Raw genomic sequence first — 19,499 nt, 5'->3', positions numbered from 1 at the left:
ATATATGTTTATATATAAATATATACGGTGGCCGCTAGAGACAAAGCGCGTACAAACTCCAAAGCACATATGATATATTCAAATAATTAAAAAAAAAAAAAGTTCATTTACCTGTTACTACCACACACCAAATCCGGTCGTTGGTACTTCGTGGCTTGTGTAGCCACTAGGTAACAAAAGCTCAACACTGCCCCTAGCATCCTGGGGCACTTCTGTTGTGTTTTGTGCATGCTTCGGAGTTTTTATGTGCTGCCTCTCTAGGGGCCATCATAAATATACTTTTATTTATTTACTCCACATAAAATGTAGTAAATAAATCATATAATACAAAAAAAAAAACCTATTTAAATTTCAAATTTTAACTATTAAAATTTTCAGCTTTTTCCTTTGAAACAAATTTAAAGTGAAACAACATAAAACACTGCAAACCACAACACAATTAAATATAAATATGAAAACAAAAGATGCAGCACATTCTCTGTCATATGGGCCTGCATGAATAAACTTTCTGAATCCTTTATCATCCGCAACCGAAAATAGTTGTGGATGATTACTATACCTTTCTAATGTGATGTTGTTGTCCCTGGCTCTCTTTCCCTCCTGCTCTGTTCCTACGATACTGCCCCTCCCCCCTCTTCCCAGTGCAAAGCACAAGGCTCGCTTGCGGAGTGAAGCGGAAAAAATTGGGAAAGAGAGGGTGAGAGAAAAAACAAAAAGAAAAAAAAAACCCCCATGGCTCCCAATAAAAAGCCGGCTCGCGTCGTTCACTTCAAAGAGTCGGCTCTAAGATCCGTTTCGTTCGCGACCGACACATCACTAGTCTGTATCGCCGTCTCTACTTCGTTCCAGAATCAACGTTCGAATTTATGTAATTTAAATGTTATAGAAATGTTAAAAATAATATTTTTTTTAACTATGTTTCGTAACGTACCTTCGCCTTACATCATCCATGGGTCACAGCAGACTGTAGTACCAACTACTGGTAGAAACTCTGCTATTACACATACTTCTGAAATAAAGTAAAATAAAATGCACTCAAGGGCTTAATATAATTAACTTTAAAAAAATCTTTTACATAATTATATGTGAAAAGTATACAAGAGCTCAGTGTGTTCTGCACAACACCTCAAACTTTTATGCAAGTAGCCTACACAGCAGAAGACCACACCAGGTGCCATTCCTGTCACATAAACACAGGAAACTGTGCCAACAATTTTCACAGGGTCACCAAAATAGGAAAAACATTGCCCGGTCTGATCAATCCAAATTTCTGCAGCAGCAGCATTTGGATGGTAGGGTCAAGAATTTAGCGTAAACAAAAGCATATATTATTACTATATTTTCTTTGCACTCCCTTAGTGCCAACTAAACACCACAGTTCAACTACCACAGCCTACCTGATTACCTGTTACAGACTGTGAAAATATTGGGAGCAACCAGATTGTAGCTAGTCTACATCTTTCACAGAACTAGGTCCAGTGCAAATCTGAGGTACCGGTCAAACGCCTGACTGGTTAAGCTTACTGTCAGTTGTAAAATACATATGTACAAAATTAACATTAACCATTAAATTATGTTAGGAAAAAAGTAGATCCATTAAAAGCACACACCACTTGATATATGAGAGGAGGTTTTTGTGTAATTTAAACCAACTTAATGGATACTTTATTGATCCCCATGGGGAAATTACTTGTTTTTCTCTGCATTTGACCCATTCACTCAGTGAAGCAGTGAGCAGCCCACTAAGCAGGCGCCCGGGGAGCAGTGTGTAGGGACGGTACCTTGCTCAGGGGTACCTCAGGGTAGCCGTTAAGTGGATTCGAACCGCCGAACTCTTCATCATAATTCAAAGACAGTTTCCTTCAGGATATGTTAATAATTTGATTTTATTTAAATGATCAGGCGAGCATTGAAGAAAAATCCTTTTCCTTCTATAGTTACTTAAATAACTGCATAAACTTTAAACATTCAAAAATGAAAATGTACAACCAGTTATGAGTAACAGTTTCACTGTCCGTTCATCTTTAGTTCCAACCAAAGTCACATATTAGACTGGACGATATAAAATGTTCTCTAGTAGCAAAGTCAGTGATGACTCTTCATGATCCAGGGATCTTCATCCACAGGTGGAGGTGAGTAAGGAGCCAAGACAAGCATTCGCTCTCTCTCTCTCTTTTTTTTCTTAAATGTGATTCTTGAAGAAACTGATTTGTGTGTGGGGACAACACCTCCAGGTGAACTTATTGTTTCCCATTTGATGTTTATGACAAGCAGATGATGCCAGAAGCAGCTTGTTGGTCTAACATTAATTTGCTTGTGCAGAATGCCTCTCAGGTTGTCACTACTCAAAGCGCACATGCCTTTTACAATCAAGTGTCCTTTTCTTTCCCATTTTAAGGAAAACACACTTAAATAAGAGTTGTTTTTTTTCTTTGTTTGTTTTTTTTTTTTTTTAAAGAAAAACATCTGAGACGTTCTATATTGTGTGTAGATTGGTCATTTACAACATAACAAGGCGATTCCAAGGGCCAAAGTGGAATGTGGAATGAGGAAGAAGAAAAGTTAGGAGGAGGATGAGAGTAGGAGGGGAGAAAAGCACAATAATAGAGCTAAATTATATCTTCAAGTGCCCTAAAGTTTGAAGACTCTTCATAAAAAAAAAAAATGAAAAAAAAAATGAACATACATATCTATTCATATAGATTTACAAGACCTAAAAGCATCCATTTCATCCACCTCTGAAGAGGTTATTTAGTCTGTCCAACTCCCTGCAGTTATCCATGGTCATGAGTTCTGCCTTCTTGCGCATTCGCTCATCCCGGTATACCTTAGCGGCGTAAAGCAGGTCTGTTTCTGGATGAGACGGGGGAAGAAACTGTGTCACATTTTTTCAAGAGCACAAACTATTCTGAGTGTGAATTTATAACTGTGGTTACTTACTCGTCTGTCTCTCCTTCCAACAATTATTTCTGACATTTGATACATAGTCCTCCTCTACATTTTTCTCAATTTGCTGCAGTGCTGAGCCCTTAAACTCTGACTTGAAATCTCTGGTGACGTAGTAGTCAACATGCAGGTTTTCTGTTTGCCTCTTTATGGTCTGACCTGTTGACCTGGAGGAGATGGGAGGCACAAGCTTAGGTAAAAAATTCTTAACAGCAGCAATTTCCACATATGGTGACACATTTTGTTTCAAAACTCTAAGAAGACCACAATGCAATATGAAAAAAATATGAAAACAAAAAGATGCACATTCTCTGTCATATGGGCCTGCATGAATAAACTTTCTGAATCCTTTATCATCCGCAACTGAAAATAGTTGTCCCTGGCTCTCTTTCCCTCCTGCTCTGTTCCTGCGCTACTGCGAGTGTCTCTACCCCCCCCCCCCCGCCTTCCCAGTGCAAAGCACAAGGCTCGGAAAAGTGAAGCGGAAAAGTGCGAAAGAGAGGGTGAGAGAAAGAAAAAAAAACAAAAAAAACAAAAAACAACAACCATATGGGCCCAGCTGTGCAAATTGCACAGTTGAACAAAATTTTCAAGAAAGCCTTCAAAAAGCTCAGATGAGCACAGAACATGTCTTACAAGACTACTCTTTGTGCTAAATTTTCCAAGTAATGCATGAAATTACACCTTATCATGTATAAAGGTGTCAGTAATGACAGAGTGTGTACACGTACGGTCTAGAATAGAGACTGTAGGGTGGAGGAGACACCATCATCTGGCTCAGCAATGACACCAAAATCAGGACCACGATGGGCATCAGCTGAATAAACATTGAAAAACCACCCTAGAGGCAAACAGAGTATGTTAAAATTAGTACAGAGCTTATAGAGCCATCAAGTGTCAACAAAAATTGTGATAACAGAAAAGTGTTAAAAAAGAATTCTAGAAATTTAAGACAGAAATTGTGAGCAGTCTACGTACATCTCCTCGTTCTTCTGTCCTCTCTTGCCTGTAATCCGTTTGATGGCTGTAACTTGTCCTGCCGTTGGTGAAAGTGTGTGCATTGGCTGCAGAATATTAAAATATCACAGCTGAGGTCAGACACAAGGGTATGACCTTTGTCACCAGGTACCCAAACAACCAGTCGGATTTTTAATATTTTGAACATTTTATGCAATTTTTTTACAAAATGACATTTCTCATGTCTCCCTTAACAGAAATCCATACCAATTAAAAAATATATTTTAAAAAAACAAAAATTTTTTTAGAACAAGTAATTCTTTCTGCATTTGTGTCCTTATGTGCTGATGCGCACACTTACAGGATGGGAAGCCGCCTCCAAAGAACATGTTAAAGAGGTCCTCAGGAGTGATGTCAGCCTCGAAGCCCCTGTGGAAGTCGAAGCCTGCGCCATGTGAGTGACTTGGGCTGCTCGGCTCCTCTCCTCCTGTCAGGTCATACTGCCGTCGTTTGTCTGCGTTGCTGAGTACTGCATATGCATTGCCAATCTCTAGAAAAGAGAGCAGAGTTAGTAGAATGGAGTTAGAAAATCTCTTCTTTTCCTTTTCTTCCTCAAAAATTTTTATATTTATTTAATTAATTTATTTTTTTTAAATATAGCACCAAATCACAGAAGCAGTTGCCTCAAGGCGCTTTATATTTTTGGTAAAGGAAAAAAAAATTAATGCAGAATATATTAGAGCAGCGGTCCCCAACCTTTTTTGCGCCACGGACCGGTTTATGCCCGACAATATTTTCACGGATCGGCCTTTAAGGTGTCGGGGATAAATACAACAAAATAAAACTAGTACCGGTACCGAAAAAAAGAAAATTTATTCATAACACACGTGAAAAGACCAAGGAAAACAGAGTAAATGATAAAAACGATAACAAAATAACGCTGACAACTGATAAAAACCCTGAAAACTATACATTTCACACCTGAGCCTCAACTCTCGCGGCCTGGTACCAAACAACTAACGACCAGTATCGGTCCGAGGCCCGGGGACCGCTGTATTAGAGTGCTTCATCATTTTTAAATATCACCTCAACATTTTAATCTCCCTGCTTATGCCCACTAGTTGAACTATGGTTTTGCAGTCTTTTTAGGAAATCTGCAGGAAATTCAGCTATCCTCTGCCACTTGTGTCCAGTGGGCAAAAGCAGGGAGGCTACAAAACTCATAGCAAGCAAGTCATTCCTGTGAACCAGAGGTCAGCTCTACACAACAAACAGTCCCCATCACACAATCAAAGTCACAATTCAAAGCAAAATATAACAAAGTTACTTTTAAAGGCCTCTGTTGCACCAGGTGCATGGTTTTTGTCTGGATGAAATTTGAGCGCTAGTTTCCTGTAGGCTTTTTTAAGCTCATCATCACCGGCTTCTTTGTTGACACCAAGCACTTCGTAGTAGTCTTTACACCGCTTTATTCTGAAAGACAGAAACAGAATGTGTGAATGGAATAAAAAGCTTTCAGATTCACATTCTTTTCCTGTCGCCTTCTGGCTGAAGCAAGAACATTTTGTCACTAAAATATTAATGGTCCTGGCCCCAATCGATCAGATGTGTGATATTTAACCACAACTGAACACCTGAGAGCACGAATAACCTTTTGATGCCACAGCAGTTAAGTTTCCATCCTTTGTAGATTCTACACACATCACTGATAAGGGCCTGGTGAGAATTCATCATTTACACTGTAAATATCTCAGCACTCAAAGCTTTTCATAAGCAGTCAAGCAAGATGAGGAATCCATCTTTTATACTTTGCATGTGTAATTGTGGGTACCATAATCAAAGACGACAAGCTAAACTGTTCTCAGTTTTGAAAAGATGCATTTTTGTGTTTCATATTCAGAAAACACATTTCTCTCCATCTGTGGCAGGAGCAGAGGTGGTGCTCTTTAACATGTTGCAGCACTGTGCTTCACACACAGGCAGAGAAATGCACAACTTTGAGTTCAGCTCTTATTTTCTGAGTCTGTTATGCATGTCAGCAGCCTAGCTGCCACACATCAGGTAAACCAAGTCATTCAAATGTAGGTTTGTGGCTAAATGTTTTGTGTGACTTTTTAACTGCAGGTGTGATGATAAAATTCATCTAAAATTGTGAGCAACTGAATTATTGTTACGCAGAAATTAAAATTTCCAGAATGCCTAAACTGGAAGGAGTGGGGCGGTAGTACCAGGACTGTTCAATTGTGGTAAAACACAATTTTGTGAAGTGGAAGAAAAACATTTTCTTTCTAATTATTTGGATCAGGACTTCATTCAATTAACTTTTCAAATTCAGGTGAATAAACTACACAAACAAACGATAAGTGAACTAAAACTTATAAAGACAGTCAAGGAGAAAATTGGGCCCAACTGATGTAGAATGTTTGACCAATACCAGCGCTGATATTTAGCCATTTAAAAAGTGAAAATTGTGATATATCAGACAACAGTTTTTTTCTTTCAAACGCAAGAAACATGAACTGATTTCCCTAACATTTGTTATGTGTTCCTTATTCATTTACAGTCTGCCTGACACCTCAGACTAAAACATTAGCTGGCTGTTCGGTTTGTGAAAACAAACATGTGTTGCCAGCAGGGAAGTTGCAGAGTGTCCTCTGGGTGACAAACTATGCAATGTGATCAGTCAGAATATGACCAAGAGGCCTGCTCATTTTTATTTTTATGTATTTGCTGTTTTTAAATGCCAATACAATAGCAAATATCTACTATAAGCTGATAATATCAGGCAAATATTATATCGGTCTTGCTCTTGTTTTAGCAGATGTGCTAACAGGCAAAATGAGAACATATAAATGATTTTATTCACATTTTTTTGTTTTAATTTACATAATAACACAAAAATAGTGCCCGACACCTAAATTCAATTTTATGCACAATTATTTGGAAAGTTACTTTATTTAAAATGTAGAAATATACGGTTGCATTTTGCTACTTTAGAATATTGATGGTGGCTGTGGCTAAATGGTAGAGCAGGTCACCTATGAGAAGGTTGGTGGTTCGATCCTGGTCTGCTCCAGTCTGCTTGCCAAATACTGGGCAAGCCTCCAATGCATTTATTAGAATATGAATGAGTGAGAATTTCATCCAGTCATCCAAGCAATTCATACTTGGATGACTGCTTAGAGTAGAAAAGCACTACGTAAGAACCAGAACAAAAAGAAAAGAGTAAAAGTAAATAAATTAACTGGATTTTAATAAAGTATATGATGAAATTCTCAAACCATGTTATAATTCAGGGGTCAACCTTCAGGATCAATAAAGTTTTATTGAATTGAATTACCAAGCTTACAAAACAGTGGAGTGGAACTACGGATGAACTACACAAATAAGACACCTTTAATATACACTAAGTGTACAACCCTTGTTTCTTTTTCCTAGAAACTATGATGCAATATTTAACTCACAGAAGTCTCCCAATGGATTTAACAGAAAAACACAAGGGAAAGAGTGGCTAAGTTTAACTGTAATACAAGCAGCATGTTTATCCTGGAAATAAACTCAACTTGCCATAAACATCTTTTGAGGATATGGGTAAATGTGCTATGCTTGCCTTTCTCTTTGTTTAGTTCTAATGTTCTAAAATTACCACATGTAAAGTTACCCAGTATCTAGTCCACACTGCTAAATACCGGCCTATTCCAATGGGAAACCTATCAAGATGTAGAAGTTCCCATAGCAATAGCCATGTGTGCACAACACTGCTGAGACTAGAGTGTCCTATCTGTTCTCCTCCATTTAACCAAGAAACACTGGTGCTGTCACAAAGCCAACTGCAGCAAAGCTGAAGAGCACAAAAATAGCCGACTGAAGTGGGACAGATTTTAGTGGAAAACGAAGCACAGCGAGTCTCACCTTTGCACGCCTTCAACCTGCTCTTTCGTGAAGCTTTTAGGCGGGTCACCTACTCCAGATCCTGGGTTCTCTTGTTCTGACTGAGTACCATTGGTTTCTGAGTTTTCCGCTGCTCTCCTGCGATATGTGCCATTACCTGCTGAGCTCCCATTCTTCATTAAAGCATCCAACAAAGCTGAAAGAAGAGGGAACAAAGACACGTTAAAAGACAGTAATGCTGTCTGGTGTATTACATTTCCACACTTTTAACAGACTTCCTATAGCTGAAATAATGCAAAGATAAAATATGAATGAAAGCCTTAATGCTGATTCTCAGCGCTATTAAATGGCAAATGGCCTGTATTTGTATAGCACTTTACTAGTCCCTAAGGACCCCAAAGCGCTTTACACAACCAGTCATCCACCCATTCACACACTGGTGATGGCAAGCTACATTGTAGCCACAGCCGCCCTGGGGCGCACCGACAGAGGCGAGGCGCCACCGGGCCCTCTGACCACCACCAGTAGGCAACGGGTGAAGTGTCTTGCCCAAGGACACAACGACCGAGACTGTCCAAGCCAGGGCTCGAACCGGCAACCTTCCAATTACAAGGCGAACTCCCAACTCTTGAGCCACTATTAATTCATGTAAATCAAATTTTATTTAAATGCATGTTATGTTTTTGCAAATCATGCATAATCCTCAACAGGACATGAACGCCAGACCTGGTGAGTGAAGTGCAAAGACGTGCAAACAAAGTAACACAGCAATATAGCACATCAATTATCTCCGACTCGGCAGCAGCATAAAAGTTTTCAATTGTTTATTAATGCATTATTCATTAACATTACTCAGGAAATGTAAGTGCAACTGTCCTCTAAATGGTGCAACATTCCCCATATTCGCCAAATTCCCACAGCCCTCTCGGCTACCAAATATGATGAAAACAGTGGATTCTTTAGTGTAATCTTTTGTTGAGCCAATACTTTAGTAATGTGCTTATATTTTGCAGCTCTGGAAATTCACAAATCTAATTTTACAGCTGCCAAAATTTAATCTGCCTACAGTGGTCATGGCTGAATATTAATAATACTGCATTTATATGCATTTTTAAAAGCAATATCCTCTCTAATGTGAATAGATGCACTACAGACAGGGTTGTAGCCATAACCCACACGAGATTAGTTCATGCTAAACAGCCACAAGCAAAGCTGCAGTAGCAATATCAGGGGACCTGACACATTGCTTTACCACATTAAGGTTAAACCTATCTACAAACTACATTTGCAGTGCTCATGAGACTGTAAACCCTCTACATGCAGCTCCGTCAGGCCTTCATTGTGAATACAAAAACATTTCACCAGCACAAATAATCCACGAATAATAATAATAATAATAATAATAATAATAATAAGTCCACCTTTTTAATAGAAATTCCTTGCATACTCAGGATTACTTCAGCCAGCAATTTTTAATCTTTATCAGTAATAACATCAGTGCGTGAGCAAGATAACAGCCAGGGACTTGAGTTCTAGACTCTGTCGACTCACCCTCAAACACAAAATCCACATTTTCCTAAACAGTATGGCTTTTATTCTTTAGCTGCACAGTTTAGAACTTCTAATTCATATTTTTCTTCATTATGCAATTTTATAATGTGTATTAAGTGTTAGCTACACATCTTTGTGATGATCTTCGCATTTTAGTGCACATCTTGTGCACCAACCAATTACTTTCATTACCGTTTTAAAGTTGTAATTTATTGTAACTTATATTTATTTCTCTAATGTGTTGCTTTGTCAATAAAGTCACAAAGTTAGATTTTTTTTTTATTCCCAAAAGCTGATGTCATCTGTTTTCAGAGGTTGTTTTAAACATCCAAAGATAAAGAAACTTTCAGCTGCTCCCTTATATTTTTAGCCTTTTTTTTTTATGCTGGATGTCTCCTTGTGGAATTGTGCCATGAGTGGGGGCTTTTTAATGTTAGACTACATGGCTAACAAGTAAAAGGCAGCAAGTTATCCAAGCTTCTTGTGGGCATCTTGAAAACTGCAGTGGTTAACACACACACACACACACACACACACACACACACACACACACACACACAGCTAATGCTGACAGTGTAGGAACACAGCTAGACACATTTCAACCAACGAGTTACAGTTTAAAAGCGGAGGAGTTACTAATTATCAGTGAGCAAGTTCCTCTATGTTGTTATGTAAGCACTCACAATGCTATATAATTAAGACTTTTTCTAAACTATAATCCAAAGCGGTCTCAATCTCATCCTTATTACTGGTTTACTGTCATCCCACAGACGGTCGTGTGTCCTAGATTAGCCTTCACTTCAAGCCTTTCCCTGGTCAATCACTCAATTAAAGGATTGACCGGGTGGCTGTGTGGCCTGGACAGCATATACACATCGTCCTACATTTCCAGCTTCGCTCTTGCCCCTAAATCCCCAGATACTTTAAAAATGTGTGCCGAAATGAAGTGAAAGTGAAATAACAGCTTAACAAATAAACGAAAACCAGCTTACTACTGAGATAAAACGTCACTAGTAGCGATAACTAGCCTGGGTCAAATTGAATGAATGGCTTGTTGGTGAATTGACGTTTCGTCATTTAGCTAAGACCTTTCATCAGTTAGAAGGCGTTATTTAAAAAACACGACGGGATAATAGTTAGTTATTAACTTAATGTGAACTATAAATTCCATTTTTTAACTGATAAGCCCAAAGGAAAGCGCAAGCTAGGTTAGCTGTCAGGCCACATCTTGGCTAATTTAAACGTGTGTTTCTAATGTTGCTGTGTATAAAACATAGCGCAGTTTTGAAAAACGTTAAGTAATCTGACAAACGTTTGACACTGTTACATACTATTCAACAGATGGCCTGTGACGAACCGATGTAACCAGATGTTAGCTACATGCTAACACTTACACAATATCAGCGGATGAGGAGCAGGTTGTTCCTTCGCTTGGTTAGCTAAACGTACAAGTCAGCCACAAACAGCCTTACCTTTGGCTTTGATAGTCGGATACAGCTTCTCTGCTTTGTTGAGAAACTTTAACGCTTTCTCCTTATCACCGGCTTCGAGAGCTTTTGTTGCTATATTTATACATTTTTCTGCTTCGTCTCTGTTCCCTTCCATCTTCTTTCCTCTTCCTCCCCCGGCAGTCAGCTGAGCACCTCATACCACGTGGTCAACGGCACTGACAGCAGCGCCAGTCAGAGGGTTACTGAGGCGTAAACCTCACAGAATATCACAGAGTATTTTTTTATTAGCATAACATGAATATTTTTGGATATCAATATTATATATACACAATTAACCACATTAAGGTTAATTAAAACAACATTAAAACTTTGTTGTTATACACAGTTGGTAGGGTCAGAATTTGACAATATGAAAACAAGTATCCATGCTGCCCTGTATCAAGTTTTCAGGCTGCGGCTGGTGGTGTGAAGGTATTAGCTATATTTTTTTGTTATGCTTTAGGCAGCTTAGTACCACCTGAGTATAATGTAAAAGCCACAGCCTGCCAGCAAACAGATGATCATGTTCATCCTTTTATGACCACAGTGTACACGTCTTCTGATGGCTGCTTCCAGCAGGATAACAAACCATGTGAGTTCAAATAGTCTCAAACTGCATTTTTGAATATGACATTGAATACACCTTAGTCAAACGGCTCCCACAGTCACCATCTAAATTTAAAGGGATTTAAATCTGGTGAATGTGAAAGCTGTAACCAGCTGTGTTAATGAGATTTAAATTAGTGCCGAAAAATGTGAGAAGACTTTAAACTTTCAGTCCTCATTTTTTATTATTTTTACACATGTAAACATACATTTTAAAAGAAGCATGCTCGGGTCACGTTAATATATATGGATCTATATGTATCTCTTTCCCCTCTTTCCTTCTTGTCCCTTTAGGGGTCGCCACAGCAAATCATTTTCCCCAACATCCTCTTCTGTCACGCCCACCCCCTGGCTGTCCTTCACTAGATCTAAGAATATTCTCTGTGGTCTTACCCTTTCTCTCCTGCCTGGCACCTCTATCATCAACACCCTTTGGCCAGCATATTTGTCCAAACAATCTCAGCCTTGCCTTACTTCATCAACCTCACCTGTACTTTTGTATAGATTATGCATGTGGGAATCGTGTATTTGATCAAAGGCCATTTCACCTTCAGTAATCAAATGCACAAACACAATGCTATTTTTCCACAGAAATCTTCACTTAACTCAATCTTACTGAGATTAAATTCTCTTTTTAAGAGGCCCGAGAAGAAACATTCACACAAGCAGCAGACAGGATTGTGAACATTATATTTATTCTGAAAATGCCAATCCCAGTACTTTGTTTCATCTGGCACTCAGCTGTACAGAAGGACCTTAGAGCATGGCTAAGCTGCAATCTGTGATACAGGCATGCTGTTTAAAATACCAGGTAAGCTGCAATCATAAAGGCAGGCTGGAGCCTTTGCTTGCTTGTTTCTCATTTAATTATAGACTAAATAGGTTATATTTTCATAAATATAATGACAACAAAAAATAAATAATTTGCAGATTTAGCATTACGACCAGGTGAAGTGAAGCACAGGCAGGGAGTGAACCCTTAATTTATTTGCAAGGTAAACCACAGCATGCTTTGGAAAAAACCACCAAGAGCAGAAGACCAAGGACCTTCAGAGTTGAAGGCAACAGACAATGAAACAGTAAACAATGTCAGGTTTAAAGCCCTTTTTCTGTCAAGTTTCATGTAATAGGATCTCTTAAGCTGCCGTGCGTGATGGTGGAAGTTTGGCTGCAAAGGAGCCCATGGTGTTGAGTGCTGCATGGATGCGGAAATGCAGCCTTGACTCCATGTTGTAGTCCTTGTAGTTCGTCCTGCAAAAAAATAAAAAGAGTCAGTAATATGTAACATGGCAGCAGGTTCTAGATGTTGCTAGAACAAACAGGTAGCCGTTGTGTTGCGTGTGTGGGTTTGTTTGGTTGACCGAAATTCAAAGTGTAATTACTTAAGCGACTGGTGAGTTAATATAGCAGACTTCCAGTCTAACTGGGCACTCAAAGTGCTTTAGATAACACGTCAAACTTAAAACATCTTTTTGAAATTTTGTCCATTGTTTTTAAGGTAACTTCAAAGTTTATTTGTATTCAAATTAAAAGACTGTTTGAAAAGACTTACATGACATTTTCCATTACAGCAATGGCCTTGTTGATTTCACCTTTCTGCTTGTGCAATAGGCCAAGCTCATACATGGTAAAGGGCACCAGATAGCTATCATGCTTGATGCCACCATCACTGAAAGAAACAAAACGAAACAAAAAAAAACAAAAGTCATTTCAGTCTGTCTGTTAAGAAGCATTATAAAAAGCAACAGCAGCAGCAAGATTTATTTTTAACACCACAGGGAGGTAAAATTGTCCAGATAAGATATTTATGCATCAATAATCAGTAATCAAGCAGAGAAATCGGCTTTATCATCAATTATTAAAACATTTGATTAAAATGTATTGCGCAATACATGTTATGCCAGTTGTGTTCGTCCTTTTTAAGAGTCAGGGAAGACTGGAAACATTTAAATGTTGTTAAAAGGTCAATGAGGAGTTAAAAAATGTAAATAATATGCCTGTTATTTATGCATTAACGCATCAGCACATCTACCATTCTGCCATTGATTTACTGTCATCCTTATTAACCTGCTCTCCCCTCCGATTCATCCCCAGTGCTGATTGGTTGCAGAAGACCCTAAGTGGGACATTAAACAGATCAGCTCTTGGAAAAGTAGTCTATTGAAGGGATTGTTGAAGTAAAAGTTTCTGCTGAGGACTTTCAGTAGACTCCCACTCGAATGCTTCTGGTGTATTGCAGTGACATCAAGACAAGCTCACCTGGAGATGACATGATTGAAGCAGATCTCAGCCTGGACCAGCCGTCCCAGACTTCTTAAGCACAGACCCTTCAGCAGCTGGACAACGCACTCATCGCCTGTGTGGTACTCTGATGGGTCTGCACATCACACAGTAAACTGTAAGCCTTGTGTCAGTATTAAAAAACACCCATTGATTAGAAAATTTTCCTCACTTGGATCATTTCTGAGCTGCTCTTCTGCTTTCTCTAAAGTTGACAGGATTCCTTCAGTCAGCTCGGGTTTTTTGCCTACTATTGTGAAGCCATTCCACACATACATCATTTCCTGCGGTAACAGATGATTGTTGCTTACAAATGCAAAAAAAAACAAAAAAAAAAAACACATCAGTTCACTGAGAGAACGTGTCCTCACCAAAGCAGGAACGACAAGTTTCACGGGGGTGGAAGAGGAGTATCTCTGGGCCTTCTTCGCTGCAAACTTCTCCGTTGGAATCGACTTCCCAGCAAATCTCAGCCTGAGGCCCTCCACCTGCCTTCAAACCACATTTCAGTGACTTTATTTATTGATACAAACTAAATAGTACTGTTAGTATACATCAGAAAGGCCAGCTCTGTTCTGGGATGCACCCTGGACCTAGTGCAGGTGGTGGGAGACAGAAGGACTCTGGCCAAAATAACTTCTGATGGACAGAGTCTCCCACCCCATGCATGTAAATGTTGCTGAGCTGCAGAGCTCCTTCAGTGACAGACTGCTGCATCCTAGATGCATGAAGGAGCGTTAGTGTATATGTAGTGTATATTGCACACCTGAATAATTCCACCACATTTTCATTGAACTTGTTCACTTCTTCCTCTGGCATCATGCTCAAGATGGCAGCTTTCTGAAATACATAGACTGCCTAGAAATGGGGAAAAGAAAGCAACAGAAAGGTTTCAATAGAGAAAAGAATCAGTAATGTGATTACAGGGTTAAAGAGATTTTGTCACATTAGATACCTGGGACCACTTGTTCTCCTTGCTGAGCAAGTTGGCGTATCGATAGGCCTCAAACCAGTTTTGTTCAAAGGAGTAGACCCACATCAGCTCCCAGTAGCACAGGTGGTGAATCTGACGCCACTCTTCCTGCGATGCAATACATGCCAAGAACTTCTCTTGGGCCTACACAGAGCAATAACTACATGAGAGAAAGTTCTATAAATACATACATTAGACATCATGAGTACTTACAAATGTGAAGTTTCCTTTGAGCACAGCAATCCTTGCACTGAAGAAATGCATTAAAGCCCCCTATAAAGGAAAAATGTCAGAGTTCTTACACTAAAAGGCATTAAAAGATTAATATTTGCACAAGTAGTAAGGTACACCCACAACTTACATTAGGAAACTTTTCACAGTAGGGTTTCAGCAGAGCCTCACATTCACTTAGGTTTACATCAGCAGTCCCTTAAAGAATCATTTTCACATTAATTAAAGTCAAATGAATGATAACTTTGGTATTATTTAAGATTAGACACGATTTTTGAATTTAGGAGAAGCAACAGCCCCAGCCTACAGTGTGCTCACCAAGTATCACTGTGATGTAGAGCTGAAACATCAGCAGAGTGAGGGTGCTGAGGATGGAGCGCAGGTTGTTGGTAGTTGCTCCCTCTCTCAACTCTGACAAACCCACTTCCTGTGAGACAGTTCAGTTCTTTTAACTGACAAAATATTAAGGACAGGACAACTTCTTTGGGGCGCTCCCATTTGGACTTGTCAACACAGATCACTGGCCTCCGTCTCACCCCATCCCCAGCTTCCACACTTATTGAGTTCTGTTGGTATGTATGTGGTCTCACCTACCCTGTCTCCAGAGAAGCCCAAAAACTCCATCAGTCTAAGGACTCTGGATGGAAGCAGAGACAGTATCTGGTAACAAAATATAAACCAAAAATAATATAACATTGTTACTAAATATATTAAATAAAACTTTTTGTAATATTTTGGAACAAATCTTATTTTTTCACCAGATTGAATGATCCAATTCCCATGCTGACCCCACCCCTAAAATGAATGTGTGTGCTTCTCTGTTTTTCCTCATCCTTTGTGACTTTTTCCATGGCCTGGCAATTCCTGGTTTGGAAAAACATTTACATTAATTCAAATAATAAAATATCTCTTTTTTAAAAAAAATTATAAAAATGTTTTTGGTGGCCATTTCTATTATAAACACCGCCTCCAAACCTCTTACTTGTAAAGCTGATAACTGTGTCGAATTTTCATCCCTCCTTTGATGAAGCCTATTATGCTTTCATCCAAGAACGTGAGGGCAGCTTTCTGCAGCAGGACTTCAGCATAGCACAGCTCTGCATGCATCTCTTCTGATAATGAGAAATGCAACATCATGTTATGTGTGGAAAAAAAAATTACAAATGTCTTGTTTTGTTTGTGTGTTTAATAAATGGCAGATAAGGTGACACAGCCATTAAAATGTCATGTTTCACCATGTTGATCAAATTCATTAATTCCCCAAGCTGTAAAGTCAAGTCAACTTTATTTGTCAATTCTGCCACATGTACAGGACATACACAGAATAGAAATTGCGTTACTCTCAAACCCTAGTGATTAGAAAAATGCAAATAAAATAATTAAAAAGTAAAAATTTAAATAAATACAATACAATTTTACGTATAACAAAAAAAAAAGCTATGCAATATACAATATACAATATTCAAGTAAGAAGGCATAGTGGTGCAAAATAGGCAAATAGTGCAAATGGGGATTTAGTAGTGTACGGTAAGAGATAGTGTAACAACAAAGTCTTATGAGGTCCAATGCTTAAGCAGTCCAATGCTCCACAAAGTGACTGGAGCAGGCCAGTGAGTGCGTCAGAGAGTGAGTGTGTGTGTGTGTGTGACAGAGTTCAGTGAGACCGTGGTGGAGAAGAGGGGAGAGGGGGGCAGAATCGGGAGGGAGGGAAAGTCAGCAGATACAGTAATTCACTCGCCTTCTGTCAGATTGTCAGCTGGTTGTCTGTACCAAAGGTTAGCCAAGCTTTCCATTAGTCCCGTTTTCTTCCGAAATCTAAAGTTGTTAAGAAACTGATTTTTAACAACCCAAAGAGATCCTAAAACTTTACACCTTATCAAATGGTCATTCTAATTATTGGGATACCTCTGGCAGACCTGCAAGGCTTCTCTCAGTGATGTCATGGCAGCATCCATGTCCTTTGCATCAAAAGTCACAGCGGCCTGCATCACCAGAATGCTACTGTAGCCCATCGCATGGTACATGCTTTCACTCTTCCTAGAGGATAGGAAGGCAGCAAAATGTGGGGATTTTTTTGCAAATCCACAGTAAAAATACAACCTGTATCCAAATACCGTCATAAAGTTCCAATACATGAACAAATTAAAGGGGACATAGTCAGGTTGTTAGAGCAACAGTGACTTACCAGGGTTTTAAAAGAGCCAGTGCATCGGCAAACCTGTTGTTCAGGAAGAAATTGAGGGCAGTGAAGCATTCTTTCAATGCTGTCTCCAAAGCCATTTTAGGCAATTCTTCAGGCAATCTGAATAATAATATTTTTTTTTTCAAAGAGTCAAGAATATTCAAAATCAAAATAACAAAAACCAAATGATGGAGCCAGTCTAAAGAATTTTGTTCCATAACTCTGAAATATGAAGGATAAATGCATTAGAACTCTTACAATAAGCATATTCATCGCATGATGTCACTTACATTGCATCCTCATTGGGCTGCTTCAAACCCACCTGAAAACAATCAGAGACACTTGAAATCAAAGCTGCCAAAATGTGTAAGTTAGCTTTTTTTTTTTTAATTCATTTCAGTTCAGTTCTCACTGAGCTGATATTCAGTGTGTTGATTAACCTGCACAGTAAAGCCCTTTGCCACAGCATCTTAAACAAATGAAACTATCCAGAGTTTTCTTCAAGGCTTTTTGGTACTGGGTTTACTGGGTGTTATTATTTTGAAATCATGTAACTTTAATATTTCAAAGTAACATGCAAAATAAAACTTATAATAAAAGCACTTAAGCCAGAAACAACCATTGAAATTCACTCACCTTTAAAAGCTCGCCTCTTTCATTACATTACTTTAGAGAAACTGAGGGAACCTACCTGTTGTAGTGAATTGTCTTCACCCTCCATTTGATGCTTGAGTTAAATAAAAAAGCAGTTAAACCAAGTCACTGAAAAATAAAAGGTCTGATATTTTTCCCTGTAGCAACAAGTCAACAAGTCTTGACACTGACTCCAAGCGCAGACTAACGGTAGTTTGCCATTTATAAGGTAAGACGTTGGGTGTGGCCTGGATTTTTAGGACCAGCCCACAAATTTGCCTCAAAGCATTGCAATGCCGAGATCTTTAATTTTTCTCCATAAAAGCACTTCTCTTCCTACACTGAAAGGCGTGACATTAGACATTTTACATTAAATGTACTGCTATATTTTCCTGGACATTCAGCGAATGAATGTCTCAACTTTTGCCCTGACAATCAGCCCCAGTTTGACTTTGTTATATAACAATAGATGAGCGATAATAGATAAATGAATCTGAGCGAAAATGGTAACCCAAAGAAAAGATGAAAAGGAGATAGTCAAGTACAACTTATCTCAAAACTGTACCAAGTGCATGGGAATGGGAGGCGGAGAACCCGAGGAAAACATTTTCCCATACAAAAGACTATGTCATCGAGGGGTACATCCCTCCAGCTGTTCCCCATGCAGCTGATGTGGCGTAAATGCGCTGTGGCGGTACGCAGGGTGTTTTACTTGGAACGGGTTACAATTTCTGATTATCTGCATACATGTGACGTCCCTGCATAACTAAATCACTTCCTTTTTTCCTCCTAATTTCTCATGCTGCGCTACACTGTGACAAAGTGAGTGAGCTGTCAGGAGACTTTTCTACTCACCACTTGTCTAATAAGTGTCAACATTTTATACCAAAGCACATTCTCTACATGTACATTTGCTATGCTTAGCTATGGCCAAAGTAACATTGCTTTACTTACTATACCGTTTTTGTTCCCCCCCCCAAGCATTACGTTGCAGTCAGAATCAAACAGTCAGCAGATTAAAACAAATATTCAATAATATATTGCTTTATATTTTATTATGTAGCAGATTTAACCCATTTGTTCATACTTACCATTCTTTCTTTGTTTTGCGTTACCAGAAGGTCTTACAGGTGTGGGGAAAGGGGTCTGCCTAGCAGTCCCTGACTTTTAAAGTGCTGATGATGTCACGTGTCACACCCCCAGGCTAAACCAAGAGGAGGGGTTTTTTTTCCATAGCAATGTTTTCTTTTGCTTGTCTCTTGGATTATGGAGTGATTTGTCGAGAATATTTTCTTATATAGAGCCATTTAACTGTTTAAATGGGTTAATCAGGAGAGCAGTGAGCCTTTTGTGATTCTCTGCTATTTGTGTTGTGTTTTAGATTCAGCAGCTTAAGCTAGTGGTACAGGCTAGACAAATTGAAGGTGAATTGACAGTCCTATATATAGTCAGTCTCATGTTGGTTCAGATAAGGGAGGAAAGGTGAGTGCTGTTGTGCAGTTTGTGGCGGTTTTGGGTTTTGGGTTTTGGGTTTTAGGTTTTAGGTTTTAGGTTTTAGGTTTTAGGTTTTAGTTATCAGTTATCGTGAGTTAGTTTGGAATGGTTTGGTTTAAGTTCCACGTTATGGAGGTAACTGTAAATAAACTGCTTATCTTTGGGAACTTAAAATGTTTGCTGAGTCTGCTTACCAACCAGCTTCCTTGACTCTTAAGCCAGACTACTTCACACACATTCATTCAAGCTTCAGCGAATCAATCTA

The 19,499-nt window shown here is 39.0% G+C and overlaps 2 protein-coding genes across 6 annotated transcripts; both read right to left on the bottom strand.

The window, feature by feature from the left end:
- Positions 1-1,652: 1,652 nt before the first annotated feature.
- Positions 1,653-10,999, bottom strand: dnajb14 (DnaJ heat shock protein family (Hsp40) member B14). Its single transcript, XM_085276668.1, has 8 exons — positions 10,818-10,999; positions 7,816-7,990; positions 5,231-5,376; positions 4,265-4,453; positions 3,925-4,010; positions 3,678-3,787; positions 2,941-3,113; positions 1,653-2,853 (listed from the first exon to the last, which is right to left on the bottom strand). The coding sequence occupies exons 1-8, from the start codon at positions 10,948-10,950 to the stop codon at positions 2,729-2,731; spliced, it is 1,137 nt and encodes a 378-aa protein (XP_085132794.1). The 5' UTR covers positions 10,951-10,999; the 3' UTR covers positions 1,653-2,728.
- Positions 11,000-12,390: 1,391 nt separating this feature from the next.
- LOC146572464 (tetratricopeptide repeat protein 39B-like) lies at positions 12,391-18,877 on the bottom strand. 5 transcript variants are annotated; one of them, XM_085276665.1, is made up of 19 exons: positions 18,832-18,877; positions 17,799-17,834; positions 17,398-17,429; positions 17,111-17,143; positions 16,831-16,962; positions 16,664-16,740; positions 15,908-16,037; positions 15,684-15,789; positions 15,520-15,585; positions 15,244-15,352; positions 15,056-15,123; positions 14,908-14,967; positions 14,677-14,838; positions 14,488-14,579; positions 14,093-14,213; positions 13,894-14,005; positions 13,701-13,818; positions 12,994-13,110; positions 12,391-12,692 (listed from the first exon to the last, which is right to left on the bottom strand). In XM_085276665.1, the coding sequence occupies exons 1-19, from the start codon at positions 18,832-18,834 to the stop codon at positions 12,578-12,580; spliced, it is 1,689 nt and encodes a 562-aa protein (XP_085132791.1). In that variant the 5' UTR covers positions 18,835-18,877; the 3' UTR covers positions 12,391-12,577. The 5 variants fall into 5 exon arrangements, with proteins under 5 accessions (XP_085132791.1, XP_085132788.1, XP_085132789.1 ...); XM_085276662.1 differs by having other exon boundaries at positions 17,111-17,227; positions 18,832-18,873; XM_085276663.1 differs by having other exon boundaries at positions 17,111-17,227; positions 17,799-17,869; positions 18,832-18,871.
- Between the last annotated feature and the right edge of the window lie 622 nt (positions 18,878-19,499).

This window comes from Mchenga conophoros, linkage group LG6 (genome assembly GCF_057382185.1).
Source record: "Mchenga conophoros isolate Kocher_MC1m ecotype Shallow Benthic linkage group LG6, M_conophoros_male_GT1.1, whole genome shotgun sequence".
NCBI lineage: Eukaryota > Metazoa > Chordata > Actinopteri > Cichliformes > Cichlidae > Mchenga > Mchenga conophoros.
Note: the sequence above shows the minus strand (reverse complement) of the source record. Positions and strands in the feature narration are given on the sequence as shown.